The sequence below is a fragment of the Bombina bombina genome, chromosome 4 (genome assembly GCF_027579735.1).
Source record: "Bombina bombina isolate aBomBom1 chromosome 4, aBomBom1.pri, whole genome shotgun sequence".
NCBI lineage: Eukaryota > Metazoa > Chordata > Amphibia > Anura > Bombinatoridae > Bombina > Bombina bombina.
In genome coordinates this window covers 1151100956-1151124547 of record NC_069502.1, presented here as the reverse complement: position 1 = coordinate 1151124547, position 23592 = coordinate 1151100956, and the positions used below count along the sequence as shown (strand labels likewise).

The 23592-nt window shown below is 40.7% G+C and overlaps 1 protein-coding gene across 1 annotated transcript in view; it reads right to left on the bottom strand.

Annotated features, from left to right (window-relative positions):
* LOC128658087 (calpain-8-like) overlaps positions 1-22830 on the bottom strand; it is a 260090-nt gene extending 237260 nt beyond the window's left edge. Inside the window, exon 1 of the mRNA XM_053712540.1 lies at positions 22549-22830. Within this exon, the coding sequence (XP_053568515.1) occupies positions 22549-22788 (240 nt within the window). The 5' untranslated portion in view covers positions 22789-22830. The remainder of the gene's footprint in view (positions 1-22548) is intronic.
* Between the last annotated feature and the right edge of the window lie 762 nt (positions 22831-23592).

Sequence of the window (23592 nt, the reverse complement as noted above, 5' to 3'; positions counted from 1 at the left end):
TTTATTTTTTATTTTTTTTTAAATACGGAAGTTTAGTTATAAATAAAAGGTAATGTCTAGGAATAGGGGCGGAGCCTGGCCACGCAGGGACATGGCTGCTTAAACCCTGGCTCTTATGCCCTGCGCCCAATGTTTTAATTTAATCCAAGGAAGCAGCCTTTAAAATTTAATCATAACTCAGGGTACTAATTTACAACCTCCCCTGGCACTGCATTGGAATTTATTCTGAGCTCCCCGCTATTCCTAGGGAGCTGTTAGCAGTTGCGGCCTAGTCAATATAGCGGAGGAACGGATCGGAGCTTCATAATTTGTGCCGCATCACCAACTCGATTTGCCGGAGATCACCCGACCGCTCACTGCCTATAGCGGTCATATGCGGGACACAGACTTTCCCCAGAGATAAGCCGGCAACCTCACCTGGATTCCAGCCGAAGGCGACACACAGCGCTTGGGCTGCGCTCTCTACGCGACCCGCTCGCCAAAAAAGGTACGTCAGTTACCAGAACCGGAGGATAAGGGGGCACTTTCAAATCACCTCCGATACATACCGCATATCTGTGGGGAAGCAGGACTTCCGATTAACATAACGAGCACAACGCTCAAACTTCTGGCTCACGGTAGCTGCTAACTATCAGGGGCTGTTAAGACCGACAAACGTACAGAAATAGACGAGTCTCTGGGCAACCCCACACTGACAAGCTACTGAGGGGAAACGATAATCTAGAGGGGGTGGGTTACAGAGAGCTGACAGACTCAGGAGGGGAATTGTGTGCCCTTACCCAGAATCTACCACGGACAGGCCTGTTTCCTCACTCTGTCAGCTTATACAGCAACACAGGACTTTGATCTGTCTGGGGGTTGCCTCATTGGCAGGGCCTAGATCAGGAGAAGATCCTTTTTACATCGCATATAGCTCAATAGAATTATATCCTTTAAGTCCCTTATTAGCAATGTCCAGCAGAAAAAACACAAAGGGGGACAAAGGGCCTAAAAGTGCCAGCCTTACCAACTACCTAAAGATGGCATCAGCTGGGCCTGACCAAGCTGGCAATGAACCCACGACATCATCCCCCCCCTCAACAGCTATCTCTGATGCAATACTGCCAACACAAACACAGGGACCACTATCTGGAGAGGACCTTAGTGTTCATTCCACTAAAGCTGACATTAATGTGGTATTGTCTGAGATGAGAACCCTCTTTGGAGACTTAAAAAAAGATTTCCATCAGGTTAGCCGGCGGGTCTGCACCTTGGAGACAAAGCAAGAGAATATGCAAGCTCAAGTGACGGCTAACACCCAGAGAGCTCTTGCCCAGGAGGGGGATATTCAATTTCTGTTGTCCAGGGTTGAGGAACTGGACAACAGAGGCAGGCGGAACAACCTCAGGATTAGAGGAGTCCCAGAAACGGTCAATAATACAGCAATAGACGGCTATTTACAGGACTTGTTTCGTACCATAAAGGGCACACCAAGTTCCCCGGATGTTCTCTTGGAGAGGGCGCATCGTGCTCTCCGACCTAAACCATCCCCCAAAGCCCCCCCACGAGACATTATAGTGAAATTTTTAAGTTACAGAGACAAAGATGCGATTTCCCAGAAAGCAAGAGCCATTAAAGATCTTACACATGCCGGCATTCCTATTCAAATATTCTCTGACTTGAGTCAACTCACGTTACAGAAGAGAAGAAACCTACGGTTTTTAACAAGCGCACTTCAGTCCCATAAGATACAGTACAAGTGGGGTTTCCCAGTTTGCCTCATCGCTGCTTGCAATGGGAAACAGGCAATTTACAGAACCCAGGAAGACCTACAGGATTTCTGCAAAACACTGGACATTGATGTCCCTACCCCAGGGGAGGAGATTGCTCCCCCAAGAGACTAGAACATGCGGAATAGTTCTTCATTGACATAATGCCTGTTTGGCACTGGAATGCAGAGACACCCTCCTGGATTTCAGATAAGTAATGTATTCACAATATTACACTGTCGATGAGCTCTCTTCATTGTGACTGTCCACTGGCTCCACTTATGCTCTCTGTGTGACTTGGCTGTCTTTATTTGATAGGCGAAGACCACACTTAAAAGTTACCCAAAATACCACTTGGACTATGCACGGGGCCCACTAGCACACTACTAAGATAAGCTCCTATGGCCAGAAGCATAACAAGGCCTCTATAGCTATAGTGTGTATACCTAATCTAAAATAGTGCACTAGGCAGATGGTAAATAATCATTTAAGATGTTACATGTGTTATGCTATTATTGTTTTGTTTTGTGTTTTTGTGGGGTGGGGGGAAAAAAGAAAAAATATGACTGGCCCTGGGCCAAGGTTCCTTACTGAGTTGGGGATTATGTTTGGATTGAATTTGTTTAACTAAACATTTTGTCACTTTTGACTGCTTATAACGAATGGATGCCCACACCACACGCTAATCATTATATAGGCTTTTGTACTTATTATTCTATTATTAATGTTTTTATATTGACATTTGCTTTGTGTAACCTTAAAAAATCCATTAACTGTGTTTTACATGATAATGCTTCTTTCTGTGCCTTATTACTACATGCTGCTCTGAGTTCCTTTTGAATGTCTACCTTGTCTGGGCATAATATGCCCCTTCCTTTTATCCTTTATCCCTTATCTAACGGCATTGGGCGTGGGGACACAGATCCCACACCTTTTCTCACTTCCTTATTTTCTATTCTTTTTGGTCGCTGCCTTGGCTGGTCGCCCTCAGCGGCGGCTCAGCCAACTAGCGCCTCTCCCGGCCACTTTCCATTTTTTGGATATAGTGACCGAAACTTCTGTTTCTTATATACTATCTTATTCCCACCTTGCTCTTTCTCTTACTAGTCTATAACTTCCTTTATTTCCTTTATCTCATTGCCCCATCTATCTTTCCTTTAATCTTACATTGATCCATCTCCTTTCCTCCCCCCTAACCTCCTCTGTCTCCCCCTCCCCCCCCCCCCTTTTTTTTTTTTTTTTTTTTTCTCTTCCCCTCCAACATGGCCGCGCACGGCACGCACACCTTGTCCTTTATGACTTTAAACGCTAAAGGATTAAATATCCCAGAAAAGCGGTCACATCTAATTAGAGATGGGATACGGGCACACTGCGACATTATGTTTTTGCAGGAGACCCATTTCTGTAGAGGTAAGGAACCAAAGTGGTTTACCCCTAAATTCCCAACCTCCTTTTTTGCCTCAGGGCCCTCTAAGAAAAATGGGGTAGGCATCCTGATAAAGCACTCTTCCCCATTCTCCCCCACCCACATCGAACGGGACCCGGAGGGTCGCTATCTGCTTGTAGTGGGCACTCTCTTTAATAGAATGGTCACTCTTGTCAATGCCTACTTCCCTAACCAACACCAGAACAAATTTATGTCTGTCCTCACTAATAAAATCTCAGAACTACGTAAGGGTGCCTTGATTCTAGGAGGGGACTTCAATGTCCCCCTCAATCCAGTTTTGGACACCTCCGCAATGACAGCTTCAGTTGCCAAAAAGGTACTTCGACAATGCAATGCTAGACTGGAGGAACTAGCGGTACACGACACTTGGCGCACACTTTACCCTACAAGACGTGACTACACTTTTTATTCCCACCCGCATGAGGTTTATAGCAGAATTGATTACTTCTTTACTGACCAGTCGACCTTAGCGGGGGTCATGTGTACTCAGATACTCCCGATGACTTGGTCTGACCACTCCCCGGTCATTTGTAAAATAAACTGGCCCTCTGTACCGGACAGGCCATTCATCTGGAGGTATGATGACTTGTTGTTGAATAACCAAGTGATCCAGAATCAAATTGAAACTAAATTGAGAGATTATTTCCAAAACAATGAAACTGGGGAGGTGTCGGACCAGATGGTGTGGGAGGCACACAAGTGTGTACTCAGAGGTGAGCTGATCCAACAAAAAGCACATCAATCTAAACAATTTAGACTTAAATACACTGCCCTTCTAAAACAGATAAAAACACTGGAGGCCAGACACAAAGTGACTCCCACTGACTCACAACTTAAACGGGACTTGACACAGGCTAGAAAAGAAATACAGGACATGCACTCCAGAGACCACCAGGTTCTAGCTCTAAAGCTACAGCAGAAATACTACGAGTTTGGAGATAAACCCGGAAAGCTTCTGGCAAGAGCCTTAAAGAGAAGGCAATCTAAATCCCATATCCACACCATTTTAAATCACCAAAACCAACCCTGCTCGGATAGCCCAGCTATAGCAGAGGTATTACGCTCGTATTACCAAAAACTTTATAATTTACAAAACGACGATGTATCACCCCAAAATACCGCGGAAGCCCCACACGGGTCCTCTATAGATTCATACCTGGATTCCCTAGCTCTTCCGGCTCTGACCGAGGAGGAGAGAGAGAGTCTGGAAACAAACATTACTGTGGAAGAAGTAACTAAGACTATAGAGAGTCTGCCAGCAGGCAAAAGCCCAGGTCCAGATGGGTTTAGTGTAAAATACTATAAAACCTTCAAAGAAATTTTGTCACCTCGCCTCGCCTCCCTGTTTAACGGGATCGGGGGTGCTAATGGCTTCCCGTCATCCATGTTACTTGCACATGTCACCACTATCCCGAAACCAGGGAAGACACCAGATCGACCTGGAAATTTCAGGCCGATCTCACTTTTAAATGTGGATTTGAAGATATTCGCAAAAATTCTTTCGTTGCGATTAAACAAATTCCTACCCCGACTGGTATCTCCGGACCAGGTGGGGTTTGTCCCTGGAAGGGAGGCCAGGGACAATACCATCAAGGCTACCCTCTTAGTGAATTATGCGCAACTTAATAACATTCCCTCGGTGCTTATATCAACAGATGCCGAGAAGGCTTTTGACAGGGTCAGCTGGAGTTTCCTCAAAGCTGTCCTGTCAAAAATGAACATTGGCCAAATTTTTATGCAAAAGATTTTCTCCCTTTATTCGGACCCTACGGCACAAGTAAAAATTAATAACATTCTATCGGACCCCTTCAAAATTTCAAATGGCACCCGTCAGGGTTGCCCTTTGTCCCCTTTGTTGTTCGCTCTATCCATTGAGGTATTGGCGCAAAAGATTCGGGACAACCAACAAATTTCTGGAATTAAGATAGGCGACCGCGAGCATAAAGCCTCCTTATACGCGGACGACATCTTGCTCTCAGTGACGGATCCCGTGACTTCAATCCCGGAAATCCTTCGGGAATTTGAGGATTACGGCAGAGTGTCCAATTTCCACCTAAATCACACTAAGTCAGAAATCTTGAACATCAACCTACCTCAAGCGGACTTAAACCGCATTTCAGACATCTGCAACCTGCGAATAAAAACCCGCACGCTCAAATACTTGGGGATAAATCTTACCCCTAGAGTGGAGAGCCTTTTTGAAGCCAATTATATCCAATTATCGCAATCCATTTTGGGGGACCTCTCGTCGTGGAAAAATAAAAAAATTTCGTGGTTGGGCAGGATAGGAGTGGTGAAAATGAATATTCTTCCTCGAATTTTATACTATTTTCAAACCCTCCCAACTCCGTTTCCTGCTCATTATTTATCAAAGTTACAGGGTCATTTAGAGGAATACATATGGGGAGGCCTTAGACCACGGGTTTCCAAAAACACCCTTTATTTACCAAAGGAGAAGGGCGGATTGGGTATTCCAAACCTCTTACTTTATAAAAAGGCCATTAATCTCCAACATCAGGTGGAGTGGTGTACCAACTCTATGGATAAAACATGGGTCCAGATGGGTCGGACAATAATAGGGGTACAGAACGTGGGCTCACTGGGATGGATCTCGGGCAAAAACAGACCTAAAGTGATTGGTCTATACCCATTCATGCGGGAATTTTTCTCACAATGGGATAAATCACTTGTGGAACATCCGCACACTTCCTCTACCCCCCTCCCCTTTAACACCTTTCGTACACAACCCTGACATACCATTCTCCAACTCAACTCAGTTGAACGTCAATAAAACGCACCTGGATCAGACAATGTTTCATAGGTTGTTGTCAAACAAAAACTTCAAAGATCTTGAAGAATTGACTGAATCAGGTCTTAATATTTCATGGTTTTTCCACAGACAGTTACGACACTACCTATTTACTCATAAAAAAGCAGATAACATAACTAGACAACCGACTCTCTTGGAATCACTATGCTTGTTAACCTCCACTCCGAAGCATCTGATATCTATCATGTATAGATTATTGACGTTTCACAAAGACTTCTGCACACCTACCTTTGTTAGGCAATGGAATCATGAACTAGGCCAGGCTCTCACAGACACTGAATGGCAAAACATATTCCACAACCATACCAGAGCCTCGGTTTCGGCCAGCACCCTAGAATCCAACTATAAATTTCTGTCCCGCTGGTACCTCACACCAGTTAGACTTAAAAAAATATACAAAAAATCGGACGGTAGATGTTGGAGGGGCTGCGGGGAGGCGGGCTCCGTTCTCCATATATGGTGGTCTTGCGAGTTGATCCAACCGTTTTGGAGAGATGTGCTGGACAGGATAGAGTCTATATTGGGCGTTACATTGCGGAGGTGTCCAGATCTCCTGTTATTTCATGGGCTACCTAAACTGATAGAGAAACCCAAAAAACATCTCTTGTACATACTACTAAATAGCGCAAAAGTTCTTGTCCCTAGGCATTGGAAAACAGATAGAATCCCCCAGATTTCAGACTGGGAATCCCAAGTAGATAGGAATCTATCCCTAGAGAGGTATCGTTATATGAGGGATGATAGAATTGAAATCCACGAGTACATGAAAGAACTCTGGAAACCTTTAATTAGATGAAATCTATACTGCAGGGCCCTCCGGTCTCCTTCCTTAAGGAGTGTGTGGTTTCGTGCGGGGTTGTATGATCCCCCCCCCCCCCCTTTTTTTTTTTTTTTTTCCCCTCCACCCTTTCACCCTCCCCCTTCCTGACGGTGAACTCCCCTTCCCTTCCCTTCCCATCCCCTTTACTGTGATCATCAATACTTACTTTCTCCCACTATTACTCCTCATCTGATTTTCTTTCTTTCTTTTTCTACCTTTTCTTTCTCTCAGGATATACATTTGAATTTCAGCTGTGTATCTCACTTTATGTTAATAAGGGTGTTTGTTACTACACCCGAGCTAGTTTCGTCATAACTGTATACTTATGATTGCCTGAGTGTCTTACATAGCGGATAGCTACATATTGACTTTTGGAGTCTAACATGCACACTCTGGGGTCTTGTTCCATGGACTTGAAGTAAATGACTCTGAATGAATATCACTCACCAATTTGCTTGTTCCTCGCCTTAACCCAGATTTCTTATGTTGGCTAAAGTTTCAGTATGTTGAAAAATGGGAAAAAAAAAAAAAAAGCCATATTTTGTAGCAAAGCTTGTTGTAATTTACCATTTCACTCATTGGTATATTGTACTTTGACGATTTTCAATAAAGCTTGTTTGAAAATAAAAAAAAAAAATAAAAAAAAAAAATAAAAGGTAATGTCTATGGTGTAATTTGGTTGCTACTGAGAAAAATGTATAGAACAGAATTCTAATCAGTGAGCTAAGTTAAATTTGGGGTGGTGCAATGTTCCAGAAGCCCTTAAAAAAAAAAAAAAAACTATTTGTAGAACGGCAACAATCACAATGAAACTTCTCATTACTTAGAACTAGCAAAGCATTAGCAATGTGTTTCAATCAAAGGAAGACTAGTTTTTGGATGGAATCTACTACTTGATAAATTGATATTAATTTCATAAGGAAAACTAGTTTTTGGATGGAATCTACTACTTGATAAATTGATATCAATTTCATAAGGAAGACTAGTTTTTGTATGGAATCTACTACTTGATAAATTGATATTAATTTCATAAGGAAGTCTAGTTTTTAGATGGAAACTACTACTTGATAAATTGATATTAATTTCATAAGGAAGACTAATTTTTGGATGGAATCTACTACTTGATGAATTGATATTAATTTCATAAGGAAGACTAGTTTTTGGATGGAAACTACTACTTGATAAATTGATATTAATTTCATAAGGAAGACTAATTTTTGGATGGAATCTACTACTTGATAAATTGATATTAATTTCATAAGGAAGACTAGTTTTTGGATGGAATCTACTATGTGATAAATTAATATTAATTTCATAAGGTCATTCACTGTAGTAGATTCCATCCAAAAACTAGTCTTCCTTTCATTGAAACACATTGCTAATGCTATGCTAGTTTTAAGCAAAATAGAATTGTCACTGTGACTGTTGCCTTTCTAGAAATAGTTTTCTTTTTTTTAAGGGTTTCTGGAACATTGCACCACCCCATATTACATTCAGCTCAGTAGCTCACTGATTAGAATTCTGTTCTATACATTTTTTCAGTAGCAATCAAAAGGCACCATATACATTACCTTTTTATGTTCCTTACCCCAACATGTAATGGAATATGGATGATAGTGACTGACCGTCAGTCATCCATATTCCATGTTGGGGTAAGGAACATAATAGCTAAGCCAAGCCTTGCTGCCTTAGCTTAGTGGCTAGCCTAATAGCCAGACATTTTAAAAGCCTTTGAAAATGTAAGGCTAATAGGCTAGGCTAAGGCAGCAAGGCTTGTGCTTGTCTCCCGCCGGTGCCTGCATATTCCACCCAGTCCTGGCCAGTGTCCGCCACCTGTGCTTGTGCTGAGTGTGCTATGCTCGTGCTGAGTGTGCTAACTGGTGCTGACTGCTAAGTCCTGACCCACCTGTCCCGTACCCTCCCTAACCGTAACGTAGTAGTAGTACCACTACCTACCTAACCAAGAAGCTCAGCTCAGTTGATGCACTACGCCAGTCATATGGCATATTCCAGAATCTGGTTGGTAAACTTGGCAATGGTAATGGTACCAACCAAGTAGTGGTCCAACGGCGGGCTTATGCGGCTGGAGGCTGAAGAGGGCAGCGGCTGCCAGAGACGATCAGATCACCACAACACCACACGTGAGTCGTCTCACTACGCGCCTCTCTCTTCATGCCCGACGACACCCAGACCTCGATGACATCATTCACGTCACTCACAAGCGCTGATTGGCTGGGCTCCCGAGGCTGCTTAGAGAGCAGCCTCTATTGGAAGCGATATGGGCCACAAACTAAGAGACTTAACCACTGGGAGGCAGTCTCTGCATGGCCCATAATAAAAAAATACTCAAAGACATCCATATTACGCAAAGGGAGGAGAGCTGAACGGCTCACAGCCTCTCTTTCCTAGCGCAATATGGATGCGTACTAGTCAAATAATTGGATTGCAGCCATGTAGGCGAACTTGGAGGTGGTGGCAGCGGCAGGGGGTGGCGGTGTAGGTTTGGGTCAGTTGGGATGCCAACATTTTTTTTAAACTTAAAAAATATACTTTTTTTATTAAAAATTATTACAAAAAAAGTGTAATTACACACATAGGACAGGTGATGCGCTGCCTCACCTGCCTCCTATGACTGCACGTCACTGAATTTCACTTTAATATTGTGTATCTGAAACATGAATTGTCATCATTGTTTAAAGGGACATAAAACATCTACATTATATTGGCATATTTTTATTAAGATTTTAATTTACAACATCTTAAAATAAACAAAAACATAATTTATGCTTACCTGATAAATTCCTTTCTTCTGTTGTGTGATCAGTCCACGGGTCATCATTACTTCTGGGATATAACTCCTCCCCAACAGGAAATGCAAGAGGATTCACCCAGCAGAGCTGCCTATAGCTCCTCCCCTCTACGTCACTCCCAGTCATTCGACCAAGAATCAACGAGAAAGGAGAAACCAAGGGTGAAGTGGTGACTGGAGTATAATTTAAAAAATATCTACCTGCCTTAAAAAACAGGGCGGGCCGTGGACTGATCACACAACAGAAGAAAGGAATTTATCAGGTAAGCATAAATTATGTTTTCTTCTGTTATGTGTGATCAGTCCACGGGTCATCATTACTTCTGGGATACCAATACCAAAGCAAAAGTACACGGATGACGGGAGGGATAGGCAGGCTCATTATACAGAAGGAACCACTGCCTGAAGAACCTTTCTCCCAAAAATAGCCTCCGAAGAAGCAAAAGTGTCAAATTTGTAAAATTTGGAAAAAGTATGAAGCGAAGACCAAGTTGCAGCCTTGCAAATCTGTTCAACAGAGGCCTCATTCTTAAAGGCCCAAGTGGAAGCCACAGCTCTAGTAGAATGAGCTGTAATTCTTTCAGGAGGCTGCTGTCCAGCAGTCTCATAGGCTAAACGAATTATGCTACGAAGCCAGAAGGAGAGAGAGGTAGCCGAAGCCTTATGACCTCTCCTCTGACCAGAGTACACGACAAACAGGGAAGACGTTTGTCGAAAATCCTTAGTTGCCTGCAAGTAGAACTTGAGGGCACGAACTACATCTAGATTGTGTAGAAGACGTTCCTTCTTTGAAGAAGGATTCGGGCACAGAGAAGGAACCACGATCTCTTGATTGATGTTCCTGTTAGTGACTACCTTAGGTAAGAACCCAGGTTTAGTACGCAGAACTACCTTATCTGAATGAAAAATCAAATAAGGAGAATCACAATGTAAAGCTGATAACTCAGAGACTCTCCGAGCCGAAGAAATAGCCATTAAAAATAACACTTTCCAAGATAACAACTTTATATCAATGGAATGAAGGGGTTCAAACGGAACTCCTTGTAGAACGTTAAGAACAAGGTTTAAACTCCATGGCGGAGCAACAGTTTTAAACACAGGCTTGATTCTAGCTAAAGCCTGACAAAAGGCCTGGACGTCTGGATTTTCTGATAGACGCCTGTGCAACAAGATGGACAGAGCTGAGATCTGTCCCTTTAATGAACTAGCCGATAAACCCTTTTCTAAACCTTCTTGTAGAAAGGACAATATCCTAGGAATCCTAACCTTACTCCAGGAGTAACCTTTGGATTCGCACCAGTATAGGTATTTACGCCATATCTTATGGTAAATTCTTCTGGTAACAGGCTTCCTAGCCTGTATCAGGGTATCAATAACCGACTCAGAAAAACCACGTTTTGATAAAATCAAGCGTTCAATTTCCAAGCAGTCAGCTTCAGAGAAGTTAGATTTTGATGTTTGAATGGACCCTGTATCAGAAGGTCCTGTCTTAGAGGTAGAGACCAAGGCGGACAGGATGACATGTCCACTAGATCTGCATACCAAGTCCTGCGTGGCCACGCAGGCGCTATTAGAATCACTGATGCTCTCTCCTGTTTGATTTTGGCAATCAATCGAGGAAGCAGCGGGAAGGGAGGAAACACATAAGCCATCCCGAAGTTCCAAGGTGCTGTCAAAGCATCTATCAGAACCGCTCCCGGATCCCTGGATCTGGACCCGTAGCGAGGAAGTTTGGCGTTCTGGCGAGACGCCATGAGATCTATCTCTGGTTTGCCCCAACGTCGAAGTATTTGGGCAAAGACCTCCGGATGAAGTTCCCACTCCCCCGGATGAAAAGTCTGGCGACTCAAGAAATCCGCCTCCCAGTTCTCCACTCCCGGGATGTGGATTGCTGACAGGTGGCAAGAGTGAGACTCTGCCCAGCGAATTATCTTTGATACTTCCATCATTGCTAGGGAGCTTCTTGTCCCTCCTTGATGGTTGATGTAAGCTACAGTCGTGATGTTGTCCGACTGAAACCTGATGAACCCCCGAGTTCTTAACTGGGGCCAAGCCAGAAGGGCATTGAGAACTGCTCTCAATTCCAGAATGTTTATTGGTAGGAGACTTTCCTCCTGATTCCATTGTCCCTGAGCCTTCAGAGAATTCCAGACAGCGCCCCAACCTAGTAGGCTGGCGTCTGTTGTTACAATTGTCCAGCCCGGCCTGCTGAATGGCATCCCCCTGGACAGATATGGCCGAGAAAGCCACCATAGAAGAGAGTTTCTGGTCTCTTGATCCAGATTCAGAGTAGGGGACAAGTCTGAGTAATCCCCATTCCACTGACTCAGCATGCACAATTGCAGCGGTCTGAGATGTAGACGTGCAAAGGGTACTATGTCCATTGCTGCTACCATTAAGCCGATCACCTCCATGCATTGAGCTACTGACGGGAGTTGAATGGAATGAAGGACACGGCATGCATTTAGAAGCTTTGTTAATCTGTCTTCTGTCAGATAAATCTTCATTTCTACAGAATCTATCAGAGTCCCCAAGAATGGAACTCTTGTGAGAGGAAAGAGAGAACTCTTCTTTTCGTTCACTTTCCATCCATGCGACCTTAGAAATGCCAGAACTAACTCTGTATGAGACTTGGCAGTTTGAAAGCTTGAAGCTTGTATCAGAATGTCGTCTAGGTACGGAGCTACCGAAATTCCTCGCGGTCTTAGTACCGCCAGAAGGGCACCCAGAACCTTTGTGAAGATTCTTGGAGCCGTAGCCAATCCGAATGGAAGAGCTACAAACTGGTAATGCCTGTCTAAGAAGGCAAACCTTAGATACCGGTAATGATCTTTGTGAATCGGTATGTGAAGGTAAGCATCCTTTAAATCCACTGTAGTCATGTACTGACCCTTTTGGATCATGGGTAAGATTGTCCGAATAGTTTCCATTTTGAACGATGGAACTCTTAGGAATTTGTTTAGGATCTTTAAATCCAAGATTGGCCTGAAAGTTCCCTCTTTTTTGGGAACCACAAACAGGTTTGAGTAAAACCCTTGTCCTTGTTCCGACCGCGGAACCGGATGGATCACTCCCATTAATAACAGATCTTGTACACAGCGTAGAAACGCTTCTTTCTTTATCTGGTTTGTTGACAACCTTGACAGATGAAATCTCCCTCTTGGGGGAGAGAATTTGAAGTCTAGAAGGTATCCCTGAGATATGATCTCTAACGCCCAGGGATCCTGAACATCTCTTGCCCAAGCCTGGGCGAAGAGAGAGAGTCTGCCCCCCACTAGATCCGGTCCCGGATCGGGGGCCCTCGATTCATGTTGTCTTAGGGGCAGCAGCAGGTTTCCTGGCCTGCTTGCCCTTGTTCCAGGACTGGTTAGGTTTCCAGCCTTGTCTGTAACGAGCAACGGCTCCTTCCTGTTTTGGAGCAGTGGAAGTTGGTGCTGCTCCTGCTTTGAAATTCCGAAAGGGACGAAAATTAGACTGTCTAGCCTTAGCTTTGGCTTTGTCTTGAGGCAGGGCGTGGCCCTTACCTCCTGTAATGTCAGCGATAATTTCTTTCAAACCGGGCCCAAATAAAGTTTGCCCTTTGAAAGGTATATTAAGTAATTTGGACTTAGAAGTTACATCAGCTGACCAGGATTTTAGCCACAGCGCCCTACGTGCCTGAATGGCGAATCCTGAGTTCTTAGCCGTAAGTTTGGTTAAATGTACTACGGCCTCCGAAATGAATGAATTAGCTAGTTTAAGGACTCTAAGCCTGTCCGTAATGTCGTCCAGCGTAGCTGAACTAAGGTTCTCTTCCAGAGACTCCATCCAAAATGCTGCCGCAGCCGTAATCGGCGCGATGCATGCAAGGGGTTGCAATATAAAACCTTGTTGAACAAACATTTTCTTAAGGTAACCCTCTAATTTTTTATCCATTGGATCTGAAAAAGCACAGCTATCCTCCACCGGGATAGTGGTACGCTTAGCTAAAGTAGAAACTGCTCCCTCCACCTTAGGGACCGTTTGCCATAAGTCCCGTGTGGTGGCGTCTATTGGAAACATCTTTCTAAATATTGGAGGGGGTGAGAACGGCACACCGGGTCTATCCCACTCCTTAGTAACAATTTCAGTTAGTCTCTTAGGTATAGGAAAAACGTCAGTACTCGCCGGTACCGCAAAGTATTTATCCAACCTACACAATTTCTCTGGTATTGCAACAGTGTTACAATCATTAAGAGCCGCTAAAACCTCCCCTAGTAATACACGGAGGTTCTCCAATTTAAATTTAAAATTTGAAATATCTGAATCCAATCTGTTTGGATCAGAACCGTCACCCACAGAATGAAGCTCTCCGTCCTCATGCTCTGCAAGCTGTGACGCAGTATCCGACATGGCTCTAGTATTATCAGCGCACTCTGTTCTCACCCCAGAGTGATCACGCTTGCCCCTTAGTTCTGGTAATTTAGCCAAAACTTCAGTCATAACAGTAGCCATATCTTGTAATGTTATCTGTAATGGCCGCCCAGATGTACTAGGCGTCACAATATCACGCACCTCCCGGGCGGGAGATGCAGGTACTGACACGTGAGGCGAGTTAGTCGGCATAACTCTCCCCTCGCTGTTTGGTGAAATTTGTTCAATTTGTACAGATTGGCTTTTATTTAAAGTAGCATCAATACAGTTAGTACATAAATTTCTATTGGGCTCCACCTTGGCATTGGAACAAATGACACAGGTATCTTCCTCTGAATCAGACATGTTTAACACACTAGCAAATAAACTTGCAACTTGGTTACAATCTTATTTAACAAAAACGTACTGTGCCTCAAAGAAGCACTAAACGATTAAATGACAGTTGAAATAATGAACTGAAAAACTGTTATAGCATCAATCCTTGAAAACAACACAACTTTTAGCAAAGGTTTGTTCCCATTAGTAAAGTAACAATAATTAAATTTGAAACGTAAAAATTACAGAGCAACGTTTTTAATCACAGTCAATATATAAGTCTCACAGCTCTGCTGAGAGAATCTACCTCCCTTCAAAGAAGTTTGAAGACCCCTGAGTTCTGTTAGATATGAACCGGATCATGCAGGAAATACAAGAGTAACTGACTGGAAATTTTTGATGCGTAGCAAAGAGCGCCAAAAACGGCCCCTCCCCCTCACACACAGCAGTGAGAGAGAAACGAAACTGTCACAATTAAAACAAGCAGCTGCCAAGTGGAAAAATAATGCCCAAACATTTATTCACTCAGTACCTCAGAAAATGCAAACGATTCTACATTCCAGCAAAAACGTTTAACATAATAAATACCTATTAAAAGGTTTAATGTACTTTTTACAGAGTAATTCCAGTGAAGTACCATCCCCAGAATACTGAAGTGTAGAGTATACATACATGTTATTATAACGGTATGGCAGGATTTTCTCATCAATTCCATTCAGAAAATAAAAACTGCTACATACCTCAATGCAGATTCATCTGCCCGCTGTCCCCTGATCTGAAGCTTTTACCTCCCTCAGATGGCCGAGAAACAGCAATATGATCTTAACTACTCCGGTTAAAATCATAGTAAAAAACTCTGGTAGATTCTTCTTCAAACTCTGCCAGAGAGGCAATAACACGCTCCGGTGCTATTGTAAAATAACAAACTTTTGATTGAAGTTATAAAAACTAAGTATAATCACCATAGTCCTCTCACACATCCTATCTAGTCGTTGGGTGCAAGAGAATGACTGGGAGTGACGTAGAGGGGAGGAGCTATATGCAGCTCTGCTGGGTGAATCCTCTTGCATTTCCTGTTGGGGAGGAGTTATATCCCAGAAGTAATGATGACCCGTGGACTGATCACACATAACAGAAGAAATACAGCTCTCTAATGGGTCTTCTTTAACAAGCCAAAGTCTCTTCTGGTGCCTTTCACTGCCTTTCTAATGCATGCTCCTGTGTATTACTCCAGTGTCTGCCCCTGAATTCATCATACCACAGAAATGTCCAGGAAATTGATGAAAAATAGTAAATGCTGTGGTGTCTTTGACACCTTTCATATGAGCAATGCAGATTTTTTTTTAAGGCAACAATACAATTTTAAATTAAAAGTGCTCTTATTTTAAAAAAATGCCTATATTACGTTGGCACTTGTATATATCTGTAAATTGACATGTTGATGTTACCCAAATGCTGAATCACTTCAAAGTGATGCAGCATAACTGTAAATAACTGACTAGAAAATATTACCAGAACATGTCTCTGCAAAAAGGGAAATATTTTACTTCAATATTTCCTCAGTAGCCACATCCTTTTGTAAAGGGACATTAAGCAGCCAATCAGAATGCTTGCCCTGGGACTTGCAAGAGAGTGTGCATCTGGCATGTGCCAGTCACTTTATTTCCCTCCTTAGTTTAAAGACATTTACTAAAGTCTCACAAGATTATGGTGAAATCCCATAAGATCAAAGTAGAGCAAAGTGTGATTGGATAAAGCTGATTGACTGATATTGTTCTTTCAACATGGACATAACAGTAAAAAGAGTATCCGAAGGATAACTGTTTACCGAGTACTTTCTATTGAGTTGAAAAAACCTTTCTTTTTTGCATTGCAATGTAATGTAAAATGACATAGATGTAATAAACTTATTATAGCTATACTGGTGATCAGTAACCATTTTGCAAACACTTGGTATTTGCATCAGGTCAAACTCTAAGTTGAATGCACTTGTGTTTCTCACCGGTAATGGGTAGTGACCCATCTAGTTTTTTACACTTTCCTTGACCCAATATACAGTTCTTTAATAAGTCTCAAGGTTGACAGATCAAACAAGCTGTTAAATTGAGCTATCTTTTTTAATGCTTGTAGTAAACCTTAAAGGGACATTAAACACTAAATAAATGCTAGATAGAATGAAGCATTCAAAGAAAAGATTAGTCTGAGAATAACAAGTAGATGTATTTTTAAAGTTCCATTAGTTATTTAAATAGTGAAAAAAAATAAGTGTAAAGTTTTAATGTGTATAAAATGATGGGAGCTGCCATGTTGTAACTTAGGTTACCTTCTCTGCTGTGGCCAATTAGGATAGTTATAAATAGGTCACTAGGGTTTGCAGCCAACGGCTGTGTGGAATATAAGTGTTCTGCACTTCCATTTCTAACAGGAACTGAAAAGCTCAAAATAAATAATGAAGGTACATTGCAAACTTTATAAATAAATAAATATATATATATATATATATATATATATATATATATATATATACACACACAATTTATCATTTATATTTTTTTCTCAGAGTCTTTAATGTCCCTTTCACAGTAGCCTTCCAATTTATTTAACCCTAACCACAAAATGCCAAAACAAGAAACTGTAGCCCTAATCCCCAAAAAAGATGACCCTTACTGTGACACACCTGCAAGTGGGGTTTCCAATTAAGGTTAATTTAATTTGTGGTAATTTTGGGTTCATGGCCGAGGAGTGGGTCTTGGCTAAAGGGACAGTAAACACTTTGTAATTACAAGACCTTTCTGTTGTGTTGCTATAGAATATACTGTATATCAGCCGAGTCTTAATGTTATTAAAACAAAATCATTGCTGCAATTATTTTTCAATAGCCAAACTACACCCACCATTTACCTTATTTTGAGGAGCCAATCTGTGCTTTAGTCTGCAGACAATAAAGTTGTTAAAGGCAATTAGGAACAGATATGTGGCAGGGTTATATCCTTGAGAAGTCAGTAGGGTGGATTTCAAGGTCTGAGAGCTAGAAATTGCTCTATTTTCAGAGCTAAGTTGAATAAAAAGGGGTTCAAATAAATAATACAAATATTGTGCAAAGTTGTTTCATAACACATCACTAAACATTTTTTTGTTTACTGTCCCTTTAAAGGACCAGTAAATACAGTAGATTTGCATAAATAACAAAGGCATAATAAAAGGACAATGTAATAGCACTTAGGCTCACCGGAAGCAGCAGTTATGAAGTAGTGCTCCATAACTAGTACCCGCCTCTGAGGCTGCTGTCTGCAATCCGCCCGATCCTATACGATCGGGCTGATTGACACCCCCTGCTAGTGGCCGATTGGCCGTGAATCTGAAGGGGGCGGCATTGTACAAGCAGTTCTTGTTAACTGCATAGGCTGTCGGCATTCAGCGATGTCTGTCGGACATGATACGCTACAGCGGATCATGTCGGACAGACATTGATAAATTGGCCCCTTGGTCTGAACTTCAAATGAGTAGTAGATTTTTTCAAACAAATTTCAAAGTTTTGTCTATTTCCACTCCCCCTGTATCATGTGACAGCCATCAGCCAATCACAAATGCATATATGTATATTCTGTGGTTTCTTGCACATGCTCGGTAGGAGCTAGTCACTCAAAAAGTGTAACTATAAAAAGACTGTGCACATTTTGTTAATGGAAGTAAATTAAAAAGTTGTTTAAAATTGCTGCTCTATCTGAATCAGTTTAACCCCTTAATGACCAAGGACGTGCAGGGTACGTCCTCCAAAAAAATGTCCTTAACGACCAAGGACGTACCCTGCACGTCTTTGGTCTTTGAAAGCAGTGGAAGCGATCCTGATCGCTTCCAGCTGCTTTCATGTTATTGCAGTGATGCCTCGATATAGAGGCATCCTGCAATAACTTTTTTAAGCAGTCCGATGCAGAGAGAGCCACTCTGTGGCCCTCTCTGCATCGGCTATTGATGGCTATGATCGTTGGTGGGTGGGAGCGTGTCCAGGGAGGCGAGTGGGTGGCCATCAGTAGAGGAGGGGGGCGGGATCGCGTGCGCGCGCGTGCACGTGTGAAACGCCATAAGTTAGCATTTTTAGTTGAAGAGGCACAAGGTGGGACTCAGTGGGAGAGAGGGTGGGAATAAAAAATATTAATGATCTGGGAGAGGGTGGGGGGTTGGGTGTTAAGGGGGGTAAGCTACACTACAGAAAAACTCAAAATAAACATTTGATTTAAAACTGGGTACTGGCAGACAGCTGCCAGTACCCAATATGGTGCACAATAAGGCAGAGGAGGGGGGTAGAGAGCTGTTTGGGGGGGGATCAGAGAGGTTGGGGCTTAGGGGGGGGGGTCCTACACAGCAGAATTATTTTTTTTTAAAACAAAACAAAACTTTTATTTTAGTACTGGCAGACTTTCTGCCAGTACTTAAGATGGCGGGGACAATTGTGGGGTGGGGGAGGGAAGACAGTTGTTTGGGAGGGATCAGGGGGTGTGATGTGTCAGGTGGGAGGCTGATCTCTACACTAAAGCTAAAATTAACCCTGCAAGCTCCCTATAAGCTACCTAATTAACCCCTTCACTGCTAGCCATAATACACGTGTGATGCGCAGCAGCATTTAGCGGCCTTCTAATTACCAAAAAGCAACGCCAAAGTCATATATGTCTGCTATTTCTGATTAAAGGGGATCCTAGAGAAGCATTTACAACCATGTGTGCCATAATTGCACAAGCTGTTAGTAAATAATTTCAGTGAGAAACATAAAATTGTGAAAAATGTTTGCGTTTTTTTCAATTTGATCGCATTTGGCGGTGAAATGGTGGCATGAAATATACCAAAATGTGCCTAGATCAATACTTGGGGTTGTCTACTGCACTACACTAAAGCTAAAATTAACCCTGCAAGCTCCCTACATGCTCCCTAATTAACCCCTTCACTGCTGGGCATAATACACGTGTGGTGCGCAGTGGCATTTGGCAGCCATCTAATTACCAAAAAGCAACGCCAAAGCCATATATGTCTGCTATTTCTGAACAAAGGGGATCCCAGAGAAGCATTTACAACCATCTATGCCATAATTGCACAAGTTGTTTGTAAATAATTTCAGTGAGAAACCTAAAATTTGTGAAAAAGTGAACGGTTTTTTTTATTTGATGGCATTTGGCGGTGAAATGGTGGCATGAAATATACCAAAATGGGCCTAGATCAATACTTTGGGATGTCTTCTAAAAAAAAATATATACATGTCAAGGGATATTCAGGGATTCCTGAAAGATATCAGTGTCCCAATGTAACTAGCGCTAATTTTGAAAAAAAGTGGTTTGGAAATAGCAAAGTGCTACTTGTATTTATGGCCCTATAACTTGCAAAAAAAGCAAAGAACATGTAAACATTGGGTATTTCTAAACTCAGAACAAAATTTAGAAACTATTTAGCATGGGAGTTTTTTGGTGGTTGTAGATATGTAACAGATTTTGGGGATCAATGTTAGAAAAAGTGTGTTTTTTCCATTTTTTTCCTCATATTTTATAATTTTTTTTTATAGTAAATTATAAGATATGATGAAAATAATGGTATCTTTAGAAAGTCCATTTAATGGCGAGAAAAACGATATATAATATGTGTGGGTACAGTAAATGAGTAAGAGGAAAATTACAGCTAAACACAAACACCGCAAAAATCTAAAAATAGCCTTGGTCCCAAACGGACAGAAAATGGAAAAGTGCTGTGGTCATTAAGGGGTTAATTTTGACTTGAGTGTCCATTTAAGGTTAATTGCACAGTTGTTGTAGTTGCAGTTATTTAGTGAATAAAAATTTGCAGTAAATAATAGAGATTAGAAACCCTGATTAGTGTTCTAGAATCTCTTGGCACATTGCAAATAAAAAAGAATATTATTATTATTATTGTTATTATTATTAATAATTGTGATTCTGCAGCAATCATAGGTGTCTCCGGAGGGCCATACCATCTGCATAATGAATTGGTCCCCCTGAGTGCCTCCCCAGCTGTGATCGTCCTGCTCACTATGGCAATGTTTTCTAAACATATATACACACATCATATATACACATTACACACATCATATACACACACATAATATATACACACGCCATATATACACATTACACACATCATATACACACACATTATATATACACATTACACACATCATATACACACACATCATATACACACACGCCATATATACACATTACACACATCATATACACACACATCATATACACACATTACACACATCATATATACACACATTATATATACACATTACACACATCATATACACACACATTATATATACACATTACACACATCATATACACACACATCATATACACACATTACACACATCATATACACACACATCATATACACACATTACACACATCATATATACACATTACACACATCATATACACACACATCATATACACACATTACACACATCATATATACACATTACACACATCATATATACACATTACACACATCATAAACACACACATAATATACACACACGCCATATATACACATTACACACATCATATACACACACATCATATATACACATTACACACATCATATATACACACACATCATATATACACATTACACACATCATATACACACACACATCATATACACACATAACACACATCATATATACACATTACACACATCATATACACACACATCATATATACACATTACACACATCATATACACACATTACACACATCATATATACACATTACACACATCATATATACACATTACACACATCATATACACACACATTACACACATCATATATACACATTACACACATCATATATACACATTACACACATCATATACACACACATCATATATACACATTACACACATCATATACACACACATCATATATACACATTACACACATCATATACACACACATCATATATACACATTACACACATCATATATACACATTACACACATCATATATACACATTACACACATCATATACACACACGTCATATATACACATTACACACATCATATATACACATTACACACATCATATACACACACATCATATATACACATTACACACATCATATACACACACATCATATATACACATTACACACATCATATATACACACACGTCATATATACACATTACACACATCATATACACACACGTCATATATACACATTACACACATTATATACACATTACACACATCATATACACACACATCATATATACACATTACACACATCATATATACACATTACACACATCATATATACACATTACACACATCATATATACACATACCATATACACACATCATATATACACATTACACACATCATATATACACATCATATATACAAATTACACATATCATTTATACACACATCATATATACACATTACACACATCATATATACACATACCATATACACACACATCATATATACACATTACACACATCATATATACACATCATATATACACATTACACATATCATTTATACACACATCATATATACACATTACACACATCATTTATACACACATCATATATACACATTACACACATCATATATATAGCAAACATTCAGTCAGTGTGAGATTACACAGGTTTTTTTATACACTGGCTCAATTTATGGGCTAGGTTTGATATTAAATCCTACATTTGTAAACATATCTCAATTCTTCAAAATAATGAAACAAAAATATTATTAAACAAACTAATTTTTTAAAAAAGGTTCTTTGAAATGTAACCAATTACATATCAGCATGCAAGTGTGAAAAGTTTGGCTGAAATATGTATTTTGATAAACAAAGTTCTTTAAACAAAGTAGTAATACATTATTAATAAATAAAAAATATAAATAAAAAATATAAATATAAAAATATAAAGAGAAACATCTTAAATGAACAATTATTCATGTGGCTTTTAAAAAATATATCTCTAATCCCTTTGTGATTCTGTAGAGTTGATTTATGTAATATGTAAGTTTATGCACCAAAGCTTAATTAATTAACTCTGCAGTATGACAGAAATTAAAGGCATTTGTTTATGTGTACAGTTATTTGAATTATTAATGAATATAGCCACATGAAAGCCATTTATTAATGGTATAGCATATCATAGACTTACTGAGGGTCTCTTCCAAACAACCCCTTTTGTTTTAGCAGAGTTTGGTCCAAGTTCCCTGTAACCAATGATAGAGGAACATGCAGGGAAATCTTCATCTTTAAACAGAGTCCCAGATGCCAAGCACTGTGTCCGCAGCTCTTCAAAATCCTGTCCTAAGTACTTTACTGGATTCTGACAAGTGCCAAGACCCTCACATTCTGCAGCGCGTTCTTTAGCTACCCTAGCGGCTACACCTGACATTTCTGCACAGCTAAAGCAAGAGAGCAGTCCTGTATGTATGAAGGCAATGCTAGGAATAAGTAACCAGGTGTAAGATAACCCCTAGCGATATCTCTTTACTTCTCATATGGGAGGGGAAGACACTGTGGCCAGTAAAGTGTAAATATGTGACAATGACTAGGAGGAGCACTGATGCAGTGAATAGAGCTTAAAGGGACATGAAAGACAAATGTAATCTGCAATATTAAGAGACTTTTCAATTTACTTCAAGTATCAAATGTGGTTTACTTAATTGAAAAACACTCCTATGTAGGCATAGGTGCAGCAATTTGAGCATTTTTAGCACTTTCATCTTCTTTTAACAGCTGATAGATATAAGTATGATAGCAGCTAACTATTTTAATCAAAATATTTTTTAACTTGAAATTTTAAAAGTGTTTGATTTCCCCCCCAGCATTTTAAAGGGATGAATTAATGATTCAGTCTTCTTCATGACAGCAATCACCCAGAGCGTGCCAGCATTAAAGATAAAGGCAGATACTGTACAATATGGCTTATGATTGACTGTATTTCCCACAGCCTAATTTGAAAAAAAAAAAACAACACTCAGGGTATTGGAGGCAATTTAATAATTTTAAAGAGACAATAAACTCAATGCAGCCAATTAGGTGCTATGCAGGCCGATGAGCGGCCATGTTGCCTGGGCCATTCTCCTCAAATGAAACACTCTTGTTGCTTGTTGCCATGGGAATGACAATGACAGAAGCAATATTAAAGGGTCTACTTGCAAATGCTTATTAGTTAAAAAGATAGATGTAAGATGAT